We start from the raw sequence: 22,504 nt of genomic DNA on the forward strand, positions 1-22,504 counted from the left end.
TCTCAACTGGTCCTCAGGCTAGCCTCTGGACCAGTTGAGAACCAGTTGAGGCTAGCCTCTGAAACAGTTGAGAACTAGTTGAGGCTAGCCTCTGGACCAGTTGAGAACCAGTTGAGGCAATCCTCTGGACCAGTTGAGAACCAGTTGAGGCTATCCTCTGGACCCTCATGTATCATTAGTCTTTAAGTCAGACTAGTAAAAAGTATTTACTACTAGGGGCGACCTCAAATCTTCGCCGACCCAGCAAGACATTCTGATGGGTTAACCTGAACCCTAACGAATGGTTTGCTGTTTTATGTTTGACATTCATTAAATGAAGGTCAAATGACAGACACCTGCCACTGGTTGGGTCATAATGTTTGATATTATTTACGGTACATTATATTATACTATATAGTATATATTATAATATACACTATATCAGTGTTGGGGTAGTTACTCCAAAAAAGTAATTAGTTACTTATTACTAGTTACTTGTAAATTGTAATGAGATTTACTTTTACTCGTTACTGCATTTGAAAAGTAACTTCACTACTAAAAAATAAAAAAATAAAAGTCACTTTATCCCCTATAATTAAAACCGAAATGCACTTAAGCCGCGGTGACACATGCTGTTACTTTAAGCGATGGTCCAAAGGCTGAATGAACCTATTTCGCAAGCTATGAGATCGTGTCTTCCTCTCACCCTCTTGGAGGCAAGAGCAGCCTTCTCACGTTTAAAGAATGCTGTCTAACCAGTGCACCGTCATTCCCGGGCAACTGCCCATATGCCCTCCTCGACTCACGCCAACAATCCCCGCCCTCCGGTCAACAACCAACAACTTTGTCTGCCCTAACCCCCTAACCCCCCCGTCAACAATCGCGCCCGCCTGCAGCCGCGCCTGCCCGCAATCCAAAAGCCACCCGCCCCCCCGTCAACAATTCCACCCGCGGACCTCGTTATACGCTGTAAGCATCATTAGATTCTAAATCAAAAATCCTGCTTACGTCGTTGGTTTGTTACGCCACTGATATAGCCTGTGAGGTTTTCAGGTCAGAGCAACTGCCCCTCAAAATTCCTGTGCACGTCCCTGCTTGTAGCGTTGTTTTGCTTTGGCGTCTGCCTGTCTCACCTGCTGTAGGTCTGGCCACGATGGCTGCAGGTGTGACTCTAGTGTGGGGATCGTCGTTCTTATCTGTCTGCCCATCATCAGTTGAGCTGGGCTCACTCCCGTAGCTTGAATAGGGGTGGCGCGGTAGCTCATAAGAGCAGCAAAAGGGTCTGGCTGTTTCAGACTTTTCTTCGCTGTTTGCACAGCCCTTTCGTTGGCTTGGGGGTAGTGGGGACTGGTTGTTATATGTTGGAAGTCGTAGTCTTTTGCGAACTGTTGGAAGGCTCGGCCTGAAAACTGTGGGCCATTGTCTGTAATGAGAATGTTGGGACAGCCCCACCTTGCAAACATATTTTCCAATCTGGAGCGTGTTGTCTCACCAGACAGGTCTGGCAGATGTGCTATCTCTATGTATCTAGAGAAGTAATCAACAGCTACTAGATAGTGCTGCTTGTGAATTTCACATATGTCCGCCCCTACTCTTTCCCATGGGCGGTTAGGCAGTGGAGTCGTCATCAGTGGTTCTCTTCTCTGTGTCGGCCTTAATTCCTGACAGTCTTTTCAGCTGCTGACTAACTGCTGTATCTCTTGGCCTATGGCAGGCCACCAGACAATCGCCTGGGCCCTTTCTCGACATTTCACGATGCCCTGGTGTCCGCTGAGAATCTTTTGCAGTATGTTGGCACACATGCTGTTGGGAATGACAATTCTGTCGCCGTGTAGGACTAATCCATGGGATATGGAAAGGTGTTGTCTTGCGTTGTAGTAAGGCCTCACAGCATGTGCAACGTTGGAGGCATACTTGGGCCGACCTCTCCCGATGTAGTGGCTCACCTTTTCCACCTGTTCCGTTCAATTTGGTGGATGAGATGGGCCACGCACTGCTGACTGCATCCTCCACCTCCTGGATCAGCTCACAGACCTCAGCAGTGACAACTGGCTGGGGGTGTCTTGAGGGTGCGTCTGCTACAATAAGGTCTTTGCCAGGCACATATACTGCTACTGGATTGTAGCGCATCATTTGCATAAGCAGTCTTTGGCACCTCAGTGGGACTGAGTCAAGGTCTTTGGCATTGATCAGTGGGACCAGTGGTTTGTGGTCTGTTTGAAGTGTGAAATTTTCTAGGCCATATAGGAATCTTGAGAACTTCTCGCATGCCCACACGGCTGCGAGACACTCCTTCTCTATTTGGGCATATTGTTTCTCTGCATCGGTTAAGACTCTTGAGCAGTAGGCTATCGGCTTCAGCATGCCATCGTGGTCCTGTAAGATGACTCCACCTAAGCCATAACTGCATAACATCATAGAATGCCAGCACAGGTGCTTCCGTGATTAGACTTTCCGAAATGCATCTTCCTGTGCTGGGCCCCAGGTCCATTCAGTGTCCCTTCTCATTCTCATTCTCATTGAGTGGCCTTGTTACCTTGGACAGATGTGCAACGTACCTGCCCAAGTAATGGACCATGCCTAGCACTCTTCTCAGGTCAGTGATGTTCTCAGGTGGTTCTAGGAGAGTAGAGAGTAGAGAGTGGCCTTAATCTTAGATTTATCTGGACGTATGCCCTCGCTGTCAATCACGTGCCCCAGGTAACAAAGCTGGCTCTGTCTCAGCAGAGACTTTTCGGTATTCAGCTTCAATCCTGCCTCCTCAATGGTGTGCAGTGTGCTCTGGAGCCTTTGCTCGTGTAGCTCTGGGGTGTTTCCGTAGATCAAAATGTCGTCCATGAAGACTGCTACTCCATATTGCTGGCTCAAGAGGTCTGACATTTCTCTCTGAAAAATTTCTGGAGCACTAGTAATGCCAAATGGGAGCCTACGGAAGAAATATCGGCCAAAAGGTTGTTAGCTTTGCACAATCTTCTTCCAAGGGCAGCTGCCAAAACCCGCTAGCCGCGTCAAGGAGTGAAAAGACTCTGTGCTAGTCTCGGCAGGATATCATCAATTGTGGGGAGCACATCATTTTCTCTCCTTACTGCTTTATTCAGCTGTTTGAGGTCCATCCTAATCTGCCCATTCTTCTTAGGGATTGCCACCATGGGCGCACACCACTCTGTCGGTTCTTTTATCTCTTTGATTACGGCGCACTGAACCATTCTCTCTAGTTCCATCTTTACTTTCGATAGCATGGGCACAGAAATGCGCCTGGCTGTTGATACGCTGTATGGAACAGCATTATCCTTCAAGCAAATCTGTATTGGCTTTATCTTCAGTAAGCCTACCTCTGTTGGAGCTGATGACTTTAGTTCTTCCAGTCTTTTGACGAAACCCATTGCCACTGATGCTTCACGTCCAAGGAGGTTGTTCACAGTAGGTCCAGCCACAACAAACAACATCATTCTGAACTGCTTGTCCTTTACAGTAGTTGTGGCTGTGAACTGTCCTTTGCAATGTAGCTTTCCTCCTCGGCTCTCAAAATGTGCATTCACATTGTTTAGCTCAGGTTTGAATTTCAGGCTAGAAAAAGTATTTTATGAAATTACACTGATATCAGCGCCCGTATCAATTTTAAAATCTACCTCTGAGCCTTGTATTGACAGTGAAACAGTTCATGCATTTTTATCTCCTGTCACTTGCCTGGTTTCCCCAAGGAAATGTGTTGAGATGGCGCCCTCTTGTGGTGCACTTACATCGTTCACTTCACAAGTGCGACATACTACAGCAAAATGTCCTCTTTTGTTGCATTTTCTGCATTCTGCATTCAGGACAATCATGTTTTCCATGGCTTCTGCTACATCTCTTACATTTCCACTCACTTGTATTCTCTGTCTGTTGTTTGTAACTGAAGTTTTGTGCGTTTCTGCCACTCTCAGGTCTTCCTTTGTGTGCTGTTGCCGTTGACGTCTCTGAGCCACTTCATTTAGCTGAGCGCCACTGCTAGCTTGCTCACTAATGTGCTCCTTCACTTGCTCAGATTGCCGCACAAGCTCTACTGCTTTAATGAGTGTCAAATCCGGCATTAGCTGCAGCTTTTCCGACAGTTTCTTGTCTGTAATTCCAATCACAAGTCTGTCGCGGATATTTTCATCTTTTGCAAGTCCAAAATCACAGCTAGCTCGTGAAGGCTACGGATGTATTCCTCCACCGTTTCACCTGGCTTCTGTGAGCGTAGATGGAATCGTGCACGCTTGTGGATTACATTGACTTTGGGCACGAAATAGTTATCAAACTTTTCCATCACCTTTTCATACGTCTCATCTTCACCTTCTCCAAAAAACGAACGTCTTGTATATCTGCTCCGCTTCTTTCCCAAGTGCATAAATCACAGTACAGACCTATACATCTTCATCTTGTTTGTTCAACTTTACCGCGATTCTGTAGCGGGTAAAACGTTGTTTCCATTCCAGCCAACGTTCAGGGCGGCTAAAGTCGAAGCTTTCAGGAGGGCGGAATTTCGCCATTGTTCACTTCTGACACCATCTGAAGTTAATGAAAACGTGGAAGATATATTTATTTTACTGGTTTACTGAACTTCATAGAATACACATACAGCACTTGCACTTAGCTCGGCTCGGCTCAGCGGAATGATAGAGATAACACATATGCGCAAGACATAGATCTCATGTCTCTTGTATAACTGCGCATAATGAAATAGATCCCTACATCCCCCACAACTCGTATTTTGATTTGAACCCAAAAGTGTCACTTCCCAGTTCAGCAGTAATTACTGTGTTACAAACTGCAACTTTGGTGACCAAGTGGCGTTCTGCTCTCCCACCCCTTGAATCAGCGTGTGGACAGTGTAATATGATATCGTCACCTCAGCCAGAGTCGGTGCCAGAGCACATCTACTACACAGGTCACCAGTAGGGGGGGCACTTTGGTTTGAGAAATATTTTAACGCAGTGGAGTCAAACACAGCAGAAATGCACAGGTTTTTCTTTACTAGTATTAGGCTAATTATTTATTATTATCATTATTACTATTATTATTATTAGTAGTAGTAGTAGTATTTTTTTATTATTATCTACAATATTGTGTTCTTGTTGTTGAGGCTATGGATGCAGCCATTACACATTCACACGCACAAAGACGATAATACAAGGCGGAGGGCACTAAACGCACTAATAAATGCAATAGTTACACAGGTATGATAAGTCAGAAATAGTTTTTTTTACCTCTCAACAGTTTATGCACCTACAAAAATAATAAGGCCTGCCACTGGTTATAAACATTAGACAACAGCCTCCACACTCATCAGAAACACCCCTGGACAACATCAGGACCGCTGACAGAAGCACTGCGTTTGGGAAAAAAGTAACCACGCACCAGGCAGAACTGACCCAACGCCATACTGCAGTCACGTAGCCTACAAAACACAAATGCAAATAGACCCAGCAAACATCAATCAACAATCCACCTGCTTAGTAAGCCTTATAATGAGCAATAAGTGAAATAAACCAAAGGCTTACCGTCAGAAGAGTTGCAGGCGACGGGTAGGCCTACTGCTGAAACGTCTGAGTATTTTGTCCTTCCATTCGTTTGCGCATTTGCGTGTCAAGTCTTTCTCGAATGCAAGTTGCACCAACCTGGCCTTTCTCTCGTGTAGCATTGTACGTCTGTGTTCCGAAAAAACATTTCTCAGAGTGGAGAATGAATTCTCACACATTGCTGTGGATGCAGCAAACGTTAATGCATGTTTGAAAGCAGTCAGCACACTGGGCATGGCACTGAGTTGGATGCGGTACGTTGAGATGATGTGCTGTATGGTCCAGTCTCCCTCCATCTCTTGCTTTTTTGACATTAAAAACTCTTTAGCAACTTCGAACTCAGCGTCAGTTACAATCGAATGCGACAGGTCGAGAATAGGCCTCACAGCTTTCACATCAAGGAAGTTATCGGACTCTGGATTAAGTGCTGCAAGTGCACTTGCCAGTTGTGAGTTGCGCTCGCTGAATCTACGCTCCATTTCCCCGACCATCATCACTTGTGGCTCTATGTACTCCTGTAGGCTCCATAACAACGAAACCATCCATTCGTGTGCTCTCTATGCGTCTCCGTTTGGGCCTGGGTATCTCGCTGCTGGTGGCCCTAACAGTATCCAGCACCTTCTTAAATTCTTCATTGCAACGGATATTTTTAATGCATACTGTTGCACTCGCCACAACACTTAAACCCGTCAGCAGGTCAGTGTCCTCTCTCTGGAGAAGCTTGTTCGGTGGGGCCAATAGACCAAGGACTTTGTGAGTTAAGTTGGCAAGGAACATGAAGCTTGGCTCAGATACTTCGCACAGCAGTCCTGTAGCGTCCATTCTCGTCTCTGCGCCATAGTCCAGCACAGTGTCAGCATCGGTCAGAATCGATTTGATGTCATCAAATGACTTAAGAATGACTGACACGGTGGCAAGATGCCCTGTCCATCTCTGCTCCAAAAGACATTTCAGGTGTCTCCCTGTATAATGCATAGCAACTGTTGGCTTCCTAAAGAATTTGTAGAGGGAATTGCACACCTCAAAAAAATCCTTAACCGCGGCCTCTGCAGACATGACAAAAACAACAACTAAATGCAACTGATGGTTGAGGCAGTGCACATATGGAATCTCACGTCCAAGCCTCTCTTGAAGAATTTGCTGAACACCACCACGTCTCCCTGACATAACGGAGGCTCCGTCATATACCTGACTCAGAATTTTTGAGCGATCCAGGCCAACCTTGTTAAGCTCAGAAAGAACGGTGTCAGTTAATGTCTGTGCATCACCTTTCTGGGCCGTAGAGATACACAGTAAACGCTTTGTAATTTCGTAAGACTCGTTCCCAAATCATAGCACAATCGATATGTTTTCACATCCAGTGGGGTCACGCGTTCTGTCAATTTTCAAAGTGTAGTAGGAGTCACCAACTTCCTCCACTATAGCCTCTGTCACCACATCACTCAGTGTTTTTATGAGTTCATTTTGCATGTCATGACAGGTGTAAGTGGCATTGCGAGGGATAGTCTTCACCACATTAGCCAATTCAGGATCTTTATTGATGGTGAAATAAAGCATGGAAAGGAAAAGTCCAGACCCCCCCTCTGACATGTCCTCAAACGCGTCAAGCTTCCCCCGTAGTGGCAACTGATTTTCAACCAAGAACACAACCACATCTATTAGTGAGCCTACATAATAGCAGTTTCTTGTTAGTTGCTCTGCATTAACAAGGGTTGACACTTCATTTCCTGTATCGCGACGCATCTCCCTCTCCTTCCACATTGCATAGCAAGCGATGTGGTCTTTTGAAGTTTCATGTTGATGAAGTCCACGGTCTTTAGCCATAGCGTGTTTCCAGTTACTATAGCCCACACTTGCGAAGGCATCCAATGTTCCAGATTTTCTTACGTTCCTGAACATCCGACAGCAAAAACTAAATGCTGCGTCTACCTTGACACTGTACTCTAACCACTCTCTGTTGTGAAACCATTTATCAACAAATGATCGCACCTTACCACTGTAAAGCGTTACAGGATACTGTTTTAACACAGTTTGGACAGGCCTGTCAGTCCCGAGATCATCGACCACCACTTTGCTGACTTGGGGGGCTTGTTGATCGTTGCTCTGGTTGCTCTAGTGCTGCGCTGACGGAGTCTGTAGGCGGTCGTCCGGAGCAAGCATTAGCAGAAGGGCCATCTCGGCTCTCTGATACCGTCGCAGTCGCTGTACTGGTGGTGGTGACCGGAGTGTCAGTGTCTGCTGTTAGATGATGAGGAGGAGGTCTAAGCCATTTTCGTAAATCCATTTTTTAACATAAATAGGCCTAAAATGTAAACTGATAAAATCGCGATGAGATAAAATGCACACTAACACTATTTTCCATTCAAACTAGCTAGCGGCTATTTGGATTTTGTGCGCAAATGTAACAAGTTTACTCAGCAACCAATGAGCATTGACCGAACTTGGCATGTACAACCAAAATTATGCGATTTCCCCTTGTATTTCTTTTATTTCATTGAAGTTACAGTTTGCACATTTATTATAATAGTAATAATTATAACTAAAAGGGATTTTTTTTTTTGTGCCTGACGGTGCTAGGGGGGGCACCAATGGCCGCTAGGGGGGGCACGGCCCACAAATGCCCCACCTTGCCGCCGGCACTGACCTCAGCACAGATCACTTTTTCTTCATGAATTATATTATTTCCTAAATGTAATGTGTTGTTGTGGCGCCTATCAGAATGGACGCTCATTCTGTCATTATGAGGCAAACTTTAAGAGCATGACCATTTTCTGCCACATTGAGAACCGATGCAGTACACTGTGTCTCATCTGCTGAACAATCACTAGTGCCATAACTCCAGGTGCAGACCTCCTGTAGGCCTGGTGCCTGCTCATTGTGTCCAGGCCTACACGCAGGCCTCCAGGCTGGTGATTAGCCCCTAGGCCCTTAGATCTTCAGCAGCCAGATGACTGTGTTTGAGGTTTAGTATTGGATGAGTAAGGTGGAGTGTTCCACCCAAAGAAATCCTGTATTAAACATAGGATCCAAAGACCAAATCAGTCTAGAAAATGATGTAGCCCAATGAACATAAAAGTGGTACATTATATTTGTGACACACTTTTAACACTCACAAATGTATTTGTCACAGAAAAATGATAAGCATTAGATCACGGTTAATGCAGACATACAAGGTTAACAACACTTTGTTTAACAGCTCTAATGTTTTCAAACTTCAAATTATTTTGGTTTAGAGAAAAGTGTTAAAGATACAAGTTATTACATTTATTAACCCTGAATATTTTTTTTATCTCTCTCCAGATGTTTCTGAACTTCAAGAAAAGTCTGTAGCTGCACAATTAACCTTATTTTGCCATGATTGAAAAACAAGACTTGCACTGACACACAGAAGAAAAATCTGCCAAAAACATCAGATGGTTGAAGGTCATACAAACTGGACCACCATGTTCTTACAGATCATGTTCCTAATATGTTCAGTTTTTAATACTTATGGCGTTGCTAGTACTGCATCACCATCATGTGCCAGCGATGAATACAGAGCGGGACAGTTCTGCTGCCTTGCATGTCCTGGTGGTAAGAGTCCATTAACCCAGCTGTTGTCCAAAATAGTTCTGTATGATTTCTTCAACCAAATCCATTGGAAAACAACATATTTTAAACGTTCTTTCCAACAGGATATAGGGTTAATAGGGATTGCACAGCGACAACCAATACATTGTGCTCAAAGTGCCCCGATGGTACTTTCAAAGAAGGCTTTAGCGGACAGAAGCAATGCTCTGCCTGTACAAAGTGTGGCACAGGTACATCTATATTATTAAATAGAAAGGCCCCCCATGCAACCCCCATATGTTGTGTTGATGAGAACGTTGTGTTGTCCACGTTATATCAGAAGTTGTGTTATTCATGTTTATATCAGAAGTTGTGTTGTTCATGTTGATATCAGAAGTTGTGTTGTTCATGTTTATATCAGAAGTTGTGTTGTTCATGTTTATATCAGAAGTTGTGTACTCTCAGATTGTCTCAGATTCCTCTGTAATTCTTGTGATTGACAGGTCTGAACGAGAAGAAGTCGTGTACTCCAACATCAGATGCTGAGTGTGAGATCCTGGATGGATTCTTCTGTAGTGACTCAGCAGATAAAGACACATTCTCAGATGCCACATTGTCATGCCAACCCCACACGATGTAAGTGGAGTTCATTATCAAACCCAGTACCTTTTAAACCTGGAGTCCAACACCCAGTCTGCTACTCTGAACTAAACGTGGTTTTGTCCTTCTGGTTTCAGATGTGATTCTGGGGTGCAGATAAAACCAGGAACTGGTTCAACTGATTCTACATGTATTAAATATGTGGCAATTGTGTTCATAATAATAGGATGCATACTTTTCATTATATTATTAGTCCTGGGAGGTAAGCATTACATTAAACTCTATCATGTATCATGTTACATTCAACTAACATGTATCATGTTACATTAAACTGTAACATGTATCATGGTTACATTCAACTAACATATGTATCATGCTTACATTAAACTAACATGCATCAGGGTTATGCTGAATGATAGTGACTGCTGTCCTGACATGTTTTGTTTATTACTTTATAGCATTGGTTTGTAGAAGACATCAGAAGGTAAGTGTTATTACTGGTTTGATACAGAACACAATTAGATGATGACCTTGTAATGAACCCAATGTTGATGTATTGTTTCAATTTTTATCTATCTATAGAAAAAGAAAAAAGAAAAAGAAAAACTGGAACTGGATAGGGAGTTAGATGGTAAGATCTTATTCCACATGTTTCACTTTATTAATGAGTAACAGATCATTTATTAATATCCAGTGATTCGCAAGGGTTACTGACTCACACCAAGTCAAATGATATCGCTGTGATTCAAAACATTTCATCTAATTGTACCAGAGAGTCAGAGCCTACCTAGCAGAGGGACCAGAGTGGCAGACCTACTGAACAACACCATCTAGATATTAGATTATAGAATGGAGCTATCCATGTATATAAGACACTACTCTCATAGCTGGGGCGATGTGGCCAGCATAACGTCAGCTCAGTGGCATTTATAACGTAGCTCACTGAGTCGTCATGACAACACAGAGCAGAGACAAAGGGTAGAAAGACTTCTGTCCTTGTTTGACCACGATAATGGCAGCCATCTCCCTACACGTATTCAGTCTGTCAAGATGTTCTTCTGTGTAGAGGCTAATTCAGAGTGGAAACCAGCAACTGATTCAACTGATTCTACATGATTAGAATATATGGAGCAGTTCATAATAATAGGATGGATATGTTTCATAATATCAATCATAGTCCTGGGAGGTAAGGGTTACATTAAACTCTATCTTGTATCATATTACATTAAACTAACGTGTATCATGATAACATTAAACATAACACGTATCATGGTTACATTAAACTAACATGTATCAGGGTTAAGCTGAATGATAGTGATTTCTGTCCTGACATGTTGCTGTATTGTTTATCTCTATATAGAATTGGATAAACAAATACGTGAGACGGTAAGTAAGGCTGTTTGATATGCCCGGCTCGTGGAAGCCGTCCACGAGCCGGGCATATCAAACTGTTTATTGCCCTGCCTTGAGGTAATTATCCCGTTTATTCTACTTCTTGCTTGCCAACATAACAAAACAATTCAAATACTTTAATAATTATGCTTTTTCTCATTCGTATTGCATGCTTAATAAATGTATACCCTGTTTGAGTTCATCTCCCTCAAAAAGTAGTCCCCTTTAGAACTACGGTGAATAACGTTAGCTCAGCTGTAGCTTCTATAGCAACCACACAAGGCTGCATCTGATCACTAGTTTAATAACGTAGTCGCTACATTGTATTTCGCTTGCGAAACTATGTATCGACTGACCCTCCGATAGATTTCCGACACATTTTAGAAACTTTTTTAAACAAGGTTTATTTTTACAATGGACCTCATGTTTGAAATTTCTGTGATAGAAAAAAAAATACAAGTGGTGTATTGAGCTACTATTTGATGACTCTGTGCTCAGTCAGCAGCAAGTACAACCGACAAGTCAGCGGGCAACCTGCCGGGTTAATGCCCTCCTCCCAGCCAATCAAAATCAAGCATTCTTAAACAAAGTAGATTAAGTATTATTACTGGTTTGATACAGAACACAATAATATGTGTGGCCCTAGCTGGCAGTGGTGGAGTTATTAGATGATGACCAGAGGCGGATTAACACACAGGCTAGCCTCGGCTGAGCCTAGGGGCCCAGGTGTGCAAGGGGCCCTGGGTTGGCCACACTATTTTCAATTTTACTTCAAATAAAAAAAGACTTGACCCCTATTCGCCCATAACAAGAACCATTAAAAAGTGAAGCAGCTGATTGGGTAGATGTGTGGGCCATGTCATGTGACCAGGTTCATAAAGTCAGTTTGGTTGTAAAGGAATACGTCACGTCTGCTGGACAGCAAAGAGGGAGAATGTCTGAAAAGCAAAAAGCACAAGTGTTTCCATTGGTGGATAAAGCACTCTGACTATTTATGACTTTGCCTGTGACCAATGCCAGCGGGGAGCGCTCTTTTTCAAAATTGGCGCTAGTTGAAGATAGACTGAGATCCACGATGGGCCAAAACAGACTGAATCACCCGTCTCTGATCCGTCCATTGAAAGAGATATTCTGCGCAAATTGGATTTCACCAGCCTCATTAAGGAGTTCTCTGTCGGTGGGTCGGTCGGTCCACAGAAATACATGGTCGCAGCAGCTATGGGGAATTCACACTTGATTCTGTATCATTGCTGTTTTACTGAAGGCCGTCTAAATGTGTGTGTGCCAGTGCTCCCCGAGTGTGTGCGTGAGGGCCAATGTAATATCCCTAGCACGCTTTTACACATGGCACGAAATTGATTTTTTTGCTGCGTGATCAGTAAGAGAGCCTCACACAAATACTAGCCTAGGGGCCAATGACCACCTTAATCTACCACTGACGATGACCTTGTAATAAACCCAATGTTCATATTTGATTCACATTTTTATTTTATTGAAAAAGGAAACACGGGATCAGTGGAGGAAGTGTTTAGGTAAGTTCTTATTCCACATGTTTCACTTTGTAAATGAGTAACAGATCATTTATTAATATCCAGTGATTTGCAAGGGTTACTGACTCACGCCAAGTCAAATGAAATCGCTGTGATTCAAAACATTTCATCTAATTGTACCAGAGAGTCAGAGCCTACCTAGCAGAGGGACCAGAGTGGCAGACCTACTGAACAACATCATCTAGATATTAGATTATAGAATGGAGCTATCCATGTATATAAGACACTACTCTCATAGCTGGGGCGATGTGGCCAGCATAACGTCAGCTCAGTGGCGTTCATAACGTAGCTCACTGAGTCGTCATGACAACACAGAGCAGGGACAAAGGGTAGAAAGACTTCTGTCCTTGTTTGACCGCGATAATGGCAGCCGTCTCCCTACACGTATTCAGTCTGTCAAGATGTTCTTCTGTGTAGAGGCTAATTCAGAGTGGAAACCAGGAACTGGTTCAATTGATTCTACATGATTAGAATATATGGAGCAGTTCATAATAATAGGATGGATATGTTTCATAATATCAACCATAGTCCTGAGAGGTAAGGGTTACATTAAATTTATTCAACTAATTCAACTAATATGTATCATGGTTAGATTAAACTAACTATGTAAACTATGTATCATGATTCTAATCATGGTATCTGTTATTTAAATCTATAGATTTAAATAACATGTATCATGGTGACCCAAAACAGACAGGAGGGGAGATCCTTTGTTGCTGCCCTACATGCCAGTAGGCATAAAGGGCAGTACGTAAGTATCATGGTGACATTAAACTAACTAATGATAGTGACTGCTGTCCTGACATGTTACTGTATTGTTTATCTCTATATAGCATGGATTGATCGACTTCTGAAGGTAAGTGTTATAACTGTTTGATACAGAACACAATAATATGTGTGACCCTAGCTGGCAGTGGTGGAGTTATTAGATGATGACCTTGTAATGAACCCAATGTTGATATTTAATTTACATTTTTATTTTATAGAAAAAGAAAAGACTGGAACAGGAGAGGAAGTTAAATTGTAAGTTCTTATTCCACATGTTTCTCTTTGTAAATGTAATGATGGTACATGTTAGTTTAATGTAACCCTTACCTCCCAGTACTATGATTGATTTAATGAAAGATATGCATCCTATTATTATGAACTGCTCCATATATTCTATCTTGGTTATCTGTTACTCATTTACAAAGTGAAACATGTGGAATATATAGAGCAGTTAATAGTAATATGATGCATATCTTTCATAATATCAATAATAGTACTGGGAGGTAAGGGTTACATTAAACTAACATGTACCATCATTACATTGACCTAACATTTATCATATTAAAATAAACTCTGACATGTATCGTGGTTACATTAAACTAACATGTATCAGGGTTATGCTGAATTATATTGACTGCTGTCCTGACATGTTACTGTATTGTTTATCTCTATATAGACTTGCATGGTCTACTTTTGGAGGTAAGTGTTATTACTGGTTTGATACAGAACACAATAACATGTGTGAAGGTTCAAGGAGTTTAATTGTCATTGAACTACACAATGAAATACAGGTTGGCACTCTCTAGCAGCAGTTAGAGTTTAAATGTCTGAACTACACAAAATACAAAAAGACACAATAAGACAATGACACAAAGACAAAGACCAAATGACAGAAGTGGTTTAAAAATATACAAATAGTGATATGTAGATAAAACGCACACACACACACACACACACACACAGCACATCACCCTGTACAAATTGTGCCCATCAAGTCTGTTGTGTGTGTGTGGAGGGGCGGGGCGGGCGGGGTTGTGGGTGTTGGAAGCTCCTGCTCCTGGAGGAGAGTTGTCCTTAGGTCTTTGTTAGAAGGTTGAGGGGGTGATGGAGGCTACAGCTCTTGTGGTGCGGCCCACAGTGTGCGGTACCTCTTCCCTGATGGTAGGGGGACAAACAAGGTGTGTCCAGGGTGAGTTTGATCTGTGCTTATTGACCTTGCCTTCCTCTTCAGGCGGTCACCACACACAGAGTCCAGGTCTGGGAGCTCAGCTCCTATGATCTTTTTAGCTGACCTAACCACCCTGGCCAAGTCCCTCCTGCTCTCCGCTGTGCAGCCTGCATACCACACACTGCAGCCCTGGCAGAGGATGCTCTCAAATGTGCTCCTATAAAAGTTAATGAGCAGGTGTGTGGATAAACCAGCCTGTTTGAGCTTCCCTAGAAAGAAGAGCCTCTTCTGGGTTGGAGATGTTAGTAGCCCATGTTAGGTCCTTGGTGATGTACGTCCCCAGGAACTTAAATGAGTCCACCCTCTCCACTTCTTCCCCATTGGTGGTAAGTGGGGTCTGCGTGGTCCTCTTGGACCTCCTAAAGTCCACAAGGATCTAATTTGTTTTGGTAGTGTTTAGGACCAGGATATTATCCACACACCACTCTGCCATGTGTTGGACCTCCTGCCTATAATGGCACTCATTGTTGTCACTAATGAGCCCCACCACAGCAGAGTCATCAGCAAATTTGATTATGGTGTTGGATGAATGGATGGGTACGCAGTCATGGGTGAAGAGGGTGTAGAGGGCTGGGCTGAGTACACACCCCTGGGGCACACCGGTGTTCAAGGTTATAGTTGAGGATGTCAGATCCCCTACTCTGACAGGATCCATGAGCAGAGTGAGGTGGGGAGACCAAGATGAATGATTTTGTGGACCAGTTTATGGGGGATTATGGTGTTGAAGGCAGAGCTGAAGTCCACAAAGAGCATCCTTACATATGTTTTCGGGTACTCCAGGTGGGACAGGGCTGTGTGGATTGTGATGGAGAAAGCGTCCTATGTGGCTCTGTTTGCTTTATAGGCAAACTTTGGGTGGCTGTCCAGGTCCACAGGGATGCGGTCTCTGATGTACGCCAGCATCATCCGCTCAAAGCACTTCATGATTACTGGGGTGAGGGCGACTGGGTGTTAGTCATTGAGGCAGGTAATGGCAGATTTTTGGGGGATAGGGACGATGTTAGTGGTCTTAAGGCAGGTGAGAACTGCAGCTTGTTGCAGGGAGAGGTTGAAGATGTCTGTAGAAACTCCTGCTAACTGGTCGGCACATGACCTCAGTATACGGCCCGACACCCATCAGGGCCAGTAGCCTTGTTGGTGTCAATCCTTCTCAAGGGGGACCTCACCTGGTGGTGCTGAAGAGTGAGTGTCTGCTCCTCCTCTGGCCCTGTCACCTGACGCTCCACTGTCACCCCACTGTGCTGCTTGTCAAAGTGGGCGAGAAAGCGGTTTAGGGTGTCTGGGAGGTCCCTGTCCTCGCTAACCAGTGTGGTCTTATATGTGTAGTCAGTTAGAGTTTTGATGCCTCTCCACATGCTCCTGGGGTCCTGGTTTTCAAAGTGACCCTCAATGCGCTGTCTGTACTTGCCTTTGGCCTCTTCAATGCCCTTTTTTAGGTCTCGTCAGGCAGTTCTATAGGCCAGCATGTCACCTGACCTGAAGACAGTATCTCTCGCCCTGAGCAGCAACCTCACAATACCGTCAAACCAGGGTTTGTGATTAGGGAACACCTTGATGGTTCTGGTGTGCAGTACTGTCTCGGTGGAAAACTGAATGTAATCTATGACGTTAGAGGTTTACTCCTCCAAGTTGGCTCCCTGTGAAAATACCTCCCATACTGTGCTCTCAAAACAGTCCTGTAGTGATGTAACAGCTTCCTCACTCCATACCTGTACTGTCTTCACAGCTGGTTCTACAGACAACTGGTTTATAAGATGGAATCAGTGTCAAGGAGATATGATCTGATAATCCGAGGTGTGGGGATGGTGCAGCTTTATATGCCCTCTGTATTTTTTGTGGCAACCCGCTCCCCACCAGGGGGAACCGTGGGCTAGTGGTGGACGGCGTGTACCGCCGCCATCCACTAGCCGGCGGCAGAGAGCACAACTTCACTCACCGCAATCAACCCGATGGGGAACACCTGGAACACCTGCTGAGGGAGGAAAAGACCAGGCGGACATCTTAAAAAGAGACCAAGAACTCAACCCAGGGAGACGCAGGAACGACGACCCAGTAGAAGGCCGATGATACATCCTTTTACTCAAGTCTCTCGGAGGCCATAGAACAGTTTATGTATTTCCTGTTCACTGTCTTACCTGTGAATAAACGCCGACTACGGCTTTATTTGGAACCTCTCCGTGGTACTTGCCGTGAGAACTCTGACTCTTGTGGACCGGGTTACCACAATTTGTATATACTTGGTCCAGTGTGTTTTTATCTCTGGTTGGAAAGCTTACATTGTTGTAGAGTTTTGGTAATACTTTCTTGGTAATACTATACTGTTTATTAGATGATGACCTTGTAATGAACCCAATGTTGATATTTTATTTATATTTTTATCTTATAGAAAATAGAAACACTGAAACTGGATATGGAGTTAACTGGTAAGTTCTTATTCCACATGTTTTACTGTGTTAATGAGTAACATATCATTTATTAATATCCAGTGATTTGCAAGGGTTACTGACTCACACCAAGTGAAATGATATTGCTGTGATTAAAAACATTTCATCTAATTGTACCAGAGAGTCAGAGCCTACCTAGCAGAGGGACCAGAGTGGCAGACCTACTGAACAACATCATCTAGATATTAGATTATAGAATGGAGCTATCCATGTATAGAAGACACTACTCTCATAGCTGGGGCGATGTGGCCAGCATAACGTCAGCTCAGTGGCATTTATAACATAGCTCACTGAGTTGTCATGACAACACAGAGCAGGGAGAAAGGGTAGAAAGACTTCTGTCCTTGTTTGACCACGATAATGGCAGCCGTCTCACCACACATATTCAGTCTGTCAAGATGTTCTTCTGTGTAGAGGCTAATTCAGAGTGGAAACCAGGAACTGGTTCAACTGAATCTACATGATTAGAATATATGGAGCAGTTCATAATAATAGGATGGATACGTTTCATAATATCAATAGTCCTGGGAGGTAAGGGTTATATTAAAATCTAACATGTATCATGGTTACATTAAACTAACATGTATCATGGTCACATTAAACTAACATGTATCATGGTCACATTAAACTAACATGTATCATGGTTACATTAAACAAACATGTATCGTGGTTACATTAACATGTATCAGGGTTATGCTGAATGATAGTGACTGCTGTCCTGACATGTTGCTGTATTGTTTATCTCTATAGAATTGGCTAATCTAATACCTGAGATGGTAAGTATTATTACTGGTTTGATACAGAACACAATAATATGTATGGCCCTAGCTGGCAGTGGTGGAGTTATTAGATGATGACCAGAGGCGGATTAACACACAAGCTAGCCTCGGCTGAGCCTAGGGGCCCAGGTGTGCAAGGGGCCCTGGGTTGGCCAGACTATTTTCAATTTTACTTCAAATAAAAAAAGACTTGACCCCTATTGGCCCATAACAAGAACCATTAAAAAGTGAAGCAGCTGATTGGGTAGATGTGTGGGCCATGTCATGTGACCAGGTTCATAAAGTCAGTTTGGTTGTAAAGGAATACGTCACGTCTGCTGAACAGCAAAGAGGCAGAATGTCTGAAAAAGCAAAAAGCACAAGTATTTCCATTGGTGGATAAAGCACTCTGACTATTCATGACTTTGCCTGTGACCAATGCCAGTGGGGAACGCTCTTTTTCAAAATTGGCGCTAGTTGAAGATAGACTGAGATCCACGATGGGCCAAAACAGACTGAATCACCCGTCTCTGATCCGTCCATTGAAAGAGATATTCTGCGTAAATTAGATTTCACCAGCCTCATTAAGGAGTTCTCTGTCGGTCGGTCCACAGATATATGTGGTTGCAGCAGCTATGGCGAATTCACACTTGTTTCTGTATCATTGGTGTTTTAGTGAAGGCCGTCTCAATGTGTGTGTGTGCCAGTGCTCCCCAAGTGTGTGTGTGAGGGCCATGTAATATTCCTAGCATGCTTTTACACATGGCACAAAATTTAGTTTTTTCTGCTTGATCAGTAAGGGGGCCTCACACAAATAGTAGCCTAGGGGCCAATGACCACCTTAATCCACCACTGATGATGACCTTGTAATGAACCCAATGTTCATATTTGATTCACATTTTCATTTTATTGAAAAAGGAAACACGGGATCAGTGGAGGAAGTGTTTAGGTAAGTTCTTATTCCACATGTTTCACTTTGTAAATGAGTAACAGATCATTTATTAATATCCAGTGATTTGCAAGGGTTATTGACTCACACCAAGTCAAATGATATTGCTGTGATTCAAAACATTTAATCTAATTGTACCAGAGACTCAGAGCCTACCTAGCAGAGGGACCAGAGTGGCAGACCTACTGAACAACATCATCTAGATATTAGATTATAGAATGGAGCTATCCATGTATCTAAGACACTACTCTCATAGCTGGGGCGATGTGGCCAGCATAACGTCAGCTCAGTGGCGTTCATAACGTAGCTCACTGAGTCGTCATGACAACACAGAGCAGGGACAAAGGGTAGAAAGACGTCTGTCCTTGTTTGACCATGATAATGGCAGCCGTCTCCCTACACGTATTCAGTCTGTCAAGATGTTCTTCTGTGTAGAGGCTGATTCAGAGTGGAAACCAGAAACTGGTTCAACTGATTCTACATGATTAGAATATATGGAGCAGTTCATAATAATAGGATGGATATGTTTAATAATATCAATCATAGTCCTGGAAGGTGAGGGTTACATTCAACTAACATGTATCATGTTACATTAAACTAACATGTATCATAGTTACAATAAACAAACATGTATCATGGTTATAACCATGATACATGTTATTTAAATCTATATAATGTAAATGTATGTATCATGGTGACATTAAACTAACTAATGATAGTGACTGCTGTCCCGACATGTGACTGTATTGTTTATCTCTATATAGACATGTATCGTCGACTTCTGGAGGTAAGTGTTATAACTGTTTGATACAGAACACAATAATATGTGTGACCCTAGCTGGCAGTGGTGGTTATTACATGATGACCTTGTAATGAACCCAATGTTGATATTTTATTTACATTTTTATTTCATAGAAAAAGAAAACACCGGAACAGGAGAGGAAGTTAGATGGTAAGTTCTTATTCCACATGTTTCACTTTGTAAATTAGTAACAGATAACTTAGATAGAATATATGGAGAAGTTCATAATAATAGGATGCATATCTTTACATTAAACTCTATCATGTATCATGATAACATTAAACTACTGACATGTATTGTGGTTAGATTGAACTAACATGTATCATGATAACATTAAACTAACATGTATCATGTTACATTAAACTAACATGTATCAGGGTTATGCTGAATTATATTGACTGCTGTCCTGACATGTTACTGTATTGTTTATCTCTATATAGACTTGCGTGCTCTACTTCAGGAGGTAAGTGTTATTACTGGTTTGATACAGAACACAATAACATGTGTGAAGGTTCAAGGAGTTTAATTGTCATTGTACTACACAACGAAATACAGGTTGCCACTCTCTAGCAGCAGTTAGGTAAGGTCCACAGGGATGTGGTCTCTGATTTGTGTCAGTATCATCCGCTCAAAGCACTTCATGATTACTGGGGTGAGGGCGACTGGGTGCTAGTCATTGAGGCAGGTAATGACAGATTTTTGGGGGATAGGGACGATGGTAGTGGTCTTAAGGCAGGTGGGAACTGCAGCTTGTTGCAGAGAGAGGTTGAAGATGTCTGTAGAAACTCCTGCTAACTGGTCGGCACATGATCTCAGTATACGGCCCGACACCCATCAGGGCCAGTAGCCTTGTTGGTGTCAATCCTTCTCAAGGGGGACCTCACCTGGTGGTGCTGAAGAGTGAGTGTCTGGTCCTCCTCTGGCCCTGTCACCTGACGCTCCACTGTCACCCCACTGTGCTGCTTGTCAAAGCGGGCGAAAAAGTGGTTTAGGGTGTCTGGGAGGTCCCTGTCCTCGCTAACCAGTGTGGTCTTATATTTGTAGTCATTTAGAGTTTTGATGCCTCTCCACGTGCTCCTGGGGTCCTTGTTTTCAAAGTGACCCTCAATGCGCTGTCTGTACTTGCCTTTGGCCTCTTTAATGCCCTTTTTTAGGTCTCGTCAGGCAGTTCTATAGGCCAGCATGTCACCAGACCTGAAGCCAGTATCTCTCGCCCTGAGCAGCAACCTCACATTACTGTCAAACCAGGGTTTCTGATTAGGGAACACCTTGATGGTTCTGGTGTGCAGTACTGTCTCGGTGCAAAACTGAATGTAGTCTAGGACGTTAGAGGTGTAGTCCTCCAAGTTGGCTCCCTGTGAAAATACCTCCCATACTGTGCTCTCAAAGCAGTCCTGTAGTGATGTAACAGCTTCCTCACTCCATACCTGTACTGTCTTCACAGCTGGTTTGGTTCTACAGACAACTGGTTCATAAGATGGAATCAGTGTCAAGGAGATATGATCTGATAATCCGAGGTGTGGGGATGGTGCAGCTTTATATGCCCTCTGTATATTTGTATATACTTGGTCAAGTGTGTTTTTATCTCTGGTTGGAAAGCATACATTGTTGTGGAGTTTTGGTAATACTTTCTTGGTAATTCTATACTAGTTATTAGGTGATGACCTTATTTTGAACCCAATGTTGATATTTTATTTACATTTTTATCTTATAGAAAACTGAAAAACTGGATAGTGGTAAGTTCTTATTCCAAATGTTTAACTGTGTTAATGAGTAACATATCATTTATTAATATCCAGTGATTTGCAAGGGTTACTGACTCACACCAAGTCAAATTGTATCGCTGTGATTAAAAACATTAAATCTAATTGTATCAGAGAGTCAGAGACTACCTAGCAGAGGGACCAGAGTGGCAGACCTACTGAACAACATCATCTAGATATTAGATTATAGAATGGAGCTATCCATGTATATAAGACACTACTCTCATAGCTGGGGCGATGTGGCCAGCATAACGTCAGCTCAGTGGCGTTTATAACGTAGCTCACTGAGTCGTCATGACAACACAGAGCAGGGACAAAGGGTAGAAAGACTTCTGTCCTTGTTTGACCACGATAATGGCAGCCGTCTCCCTACACGTATTCAGTCTGTCAAGATGTTCTTCTGTGTAGAGGCTAATTCAGAGTGGAAACCAGGAACTGGTTCAACTGATTCTACATGATTAGAATATATGGAGCAGTTCATAATAATAGGATGGATATGTTTCATAATATCAATCATAGTCCTGGAAGGTAAGGGTTACATTCAACTCTAACATGTATCATGGTTACATTCAACTAACATGTATCATGTTACATTAAACTAACATGTATCAGGGTCATGCTGAATGATATTAACTGCTGTCCTGACATGTTACTGTATTGTTTATCTCTATATAGGATGGTTTGGTCGACTTCTGGGGGTAAGTGTTATAACTGTTTGATACCGAACACAATAATATGTGTGACCCTAGCTGGCAGTGGTGGAGTTATTAGATGATGACCTTGTAATGAACCCGATGTTGATATTTTATTTACATTTTTATTTTATAGAAAAAGAAAACACAGGAACCGAACATGGAGTTAAATGGTAAGTTTTTATTCCACATGTTTCTCTTTGTAAATGAGTAACTGATCATTTATTAATATCCAGTAGTTTGTAAGGGCTACTGACTCCCTCCCAAGTCAAATGATATCGCTGTGATTCAAATTATGCAGTAAAATACATGATTTTGGCTAGGTGTATAGTCAGAGTTCTCCTGATGTCAAATATATCTGCCACGTTCAGACCAAATAGAGCATATTGTTTGTGTCAGACATAAAGTAATTTCAATGTACAAATGTGGGACTCTAATTTTGAAATTCTCTAAAATGATATAATACAAATCCTGTATAGTGTATAGTTAG

At 42.8% G+C, this 22,504-nt stretch overlaps 2 protein-coding genes across 3 annotated transcripts in view; both read left to right on the forward strand.

The window, feature by feature from the left end:
• Positions 1 to 22,504, forward strand: part of LOC311359602 (uncharacterized protein) — a 174,366-nt gene that overhangs the window by 115,865 nt on the left and 35,997 nt on the right. The gene's annotated exons all lie outside the window — the stretch shown is intronic.
• Positions 8,898 to 10,288, forward strand: LOC311359662 (tumor necrosis factor receptor superfamily member 14-like; the record flags this gene model as incomplete). The annotated part of the gene is made up of 5 exons (XM_084479725.1): positions 8,898 to 9,092; positions 9,194 to 9,319; positions 9,572 to 9,704; positions 9,806 to 9,930; positions 10,251 to 10,288. The coding sequence occupies exons 1-5, from the start codon at positions 8,933 to 8,935 to the stop codon at positions 10,286 to 10,288; spliced, it is 582 nt and encodes a 193-aa protein (XP_084335851.1). The 5' UTR covers positions 8,898 to 8,932.

This window comes from Micromesistius poutassou, assembly GCF_964030765.1.
Source record: "Micromesistius poutassou genome assembly, chromosome: 15".
Classification (NCBI taxonomy): domain Eukaryota; kingdom Metazoa; phylum Chordata; class Actinopteri; order Gadiformes; family Gadidae; genus Micromesistius; species Micromesistius poutassou.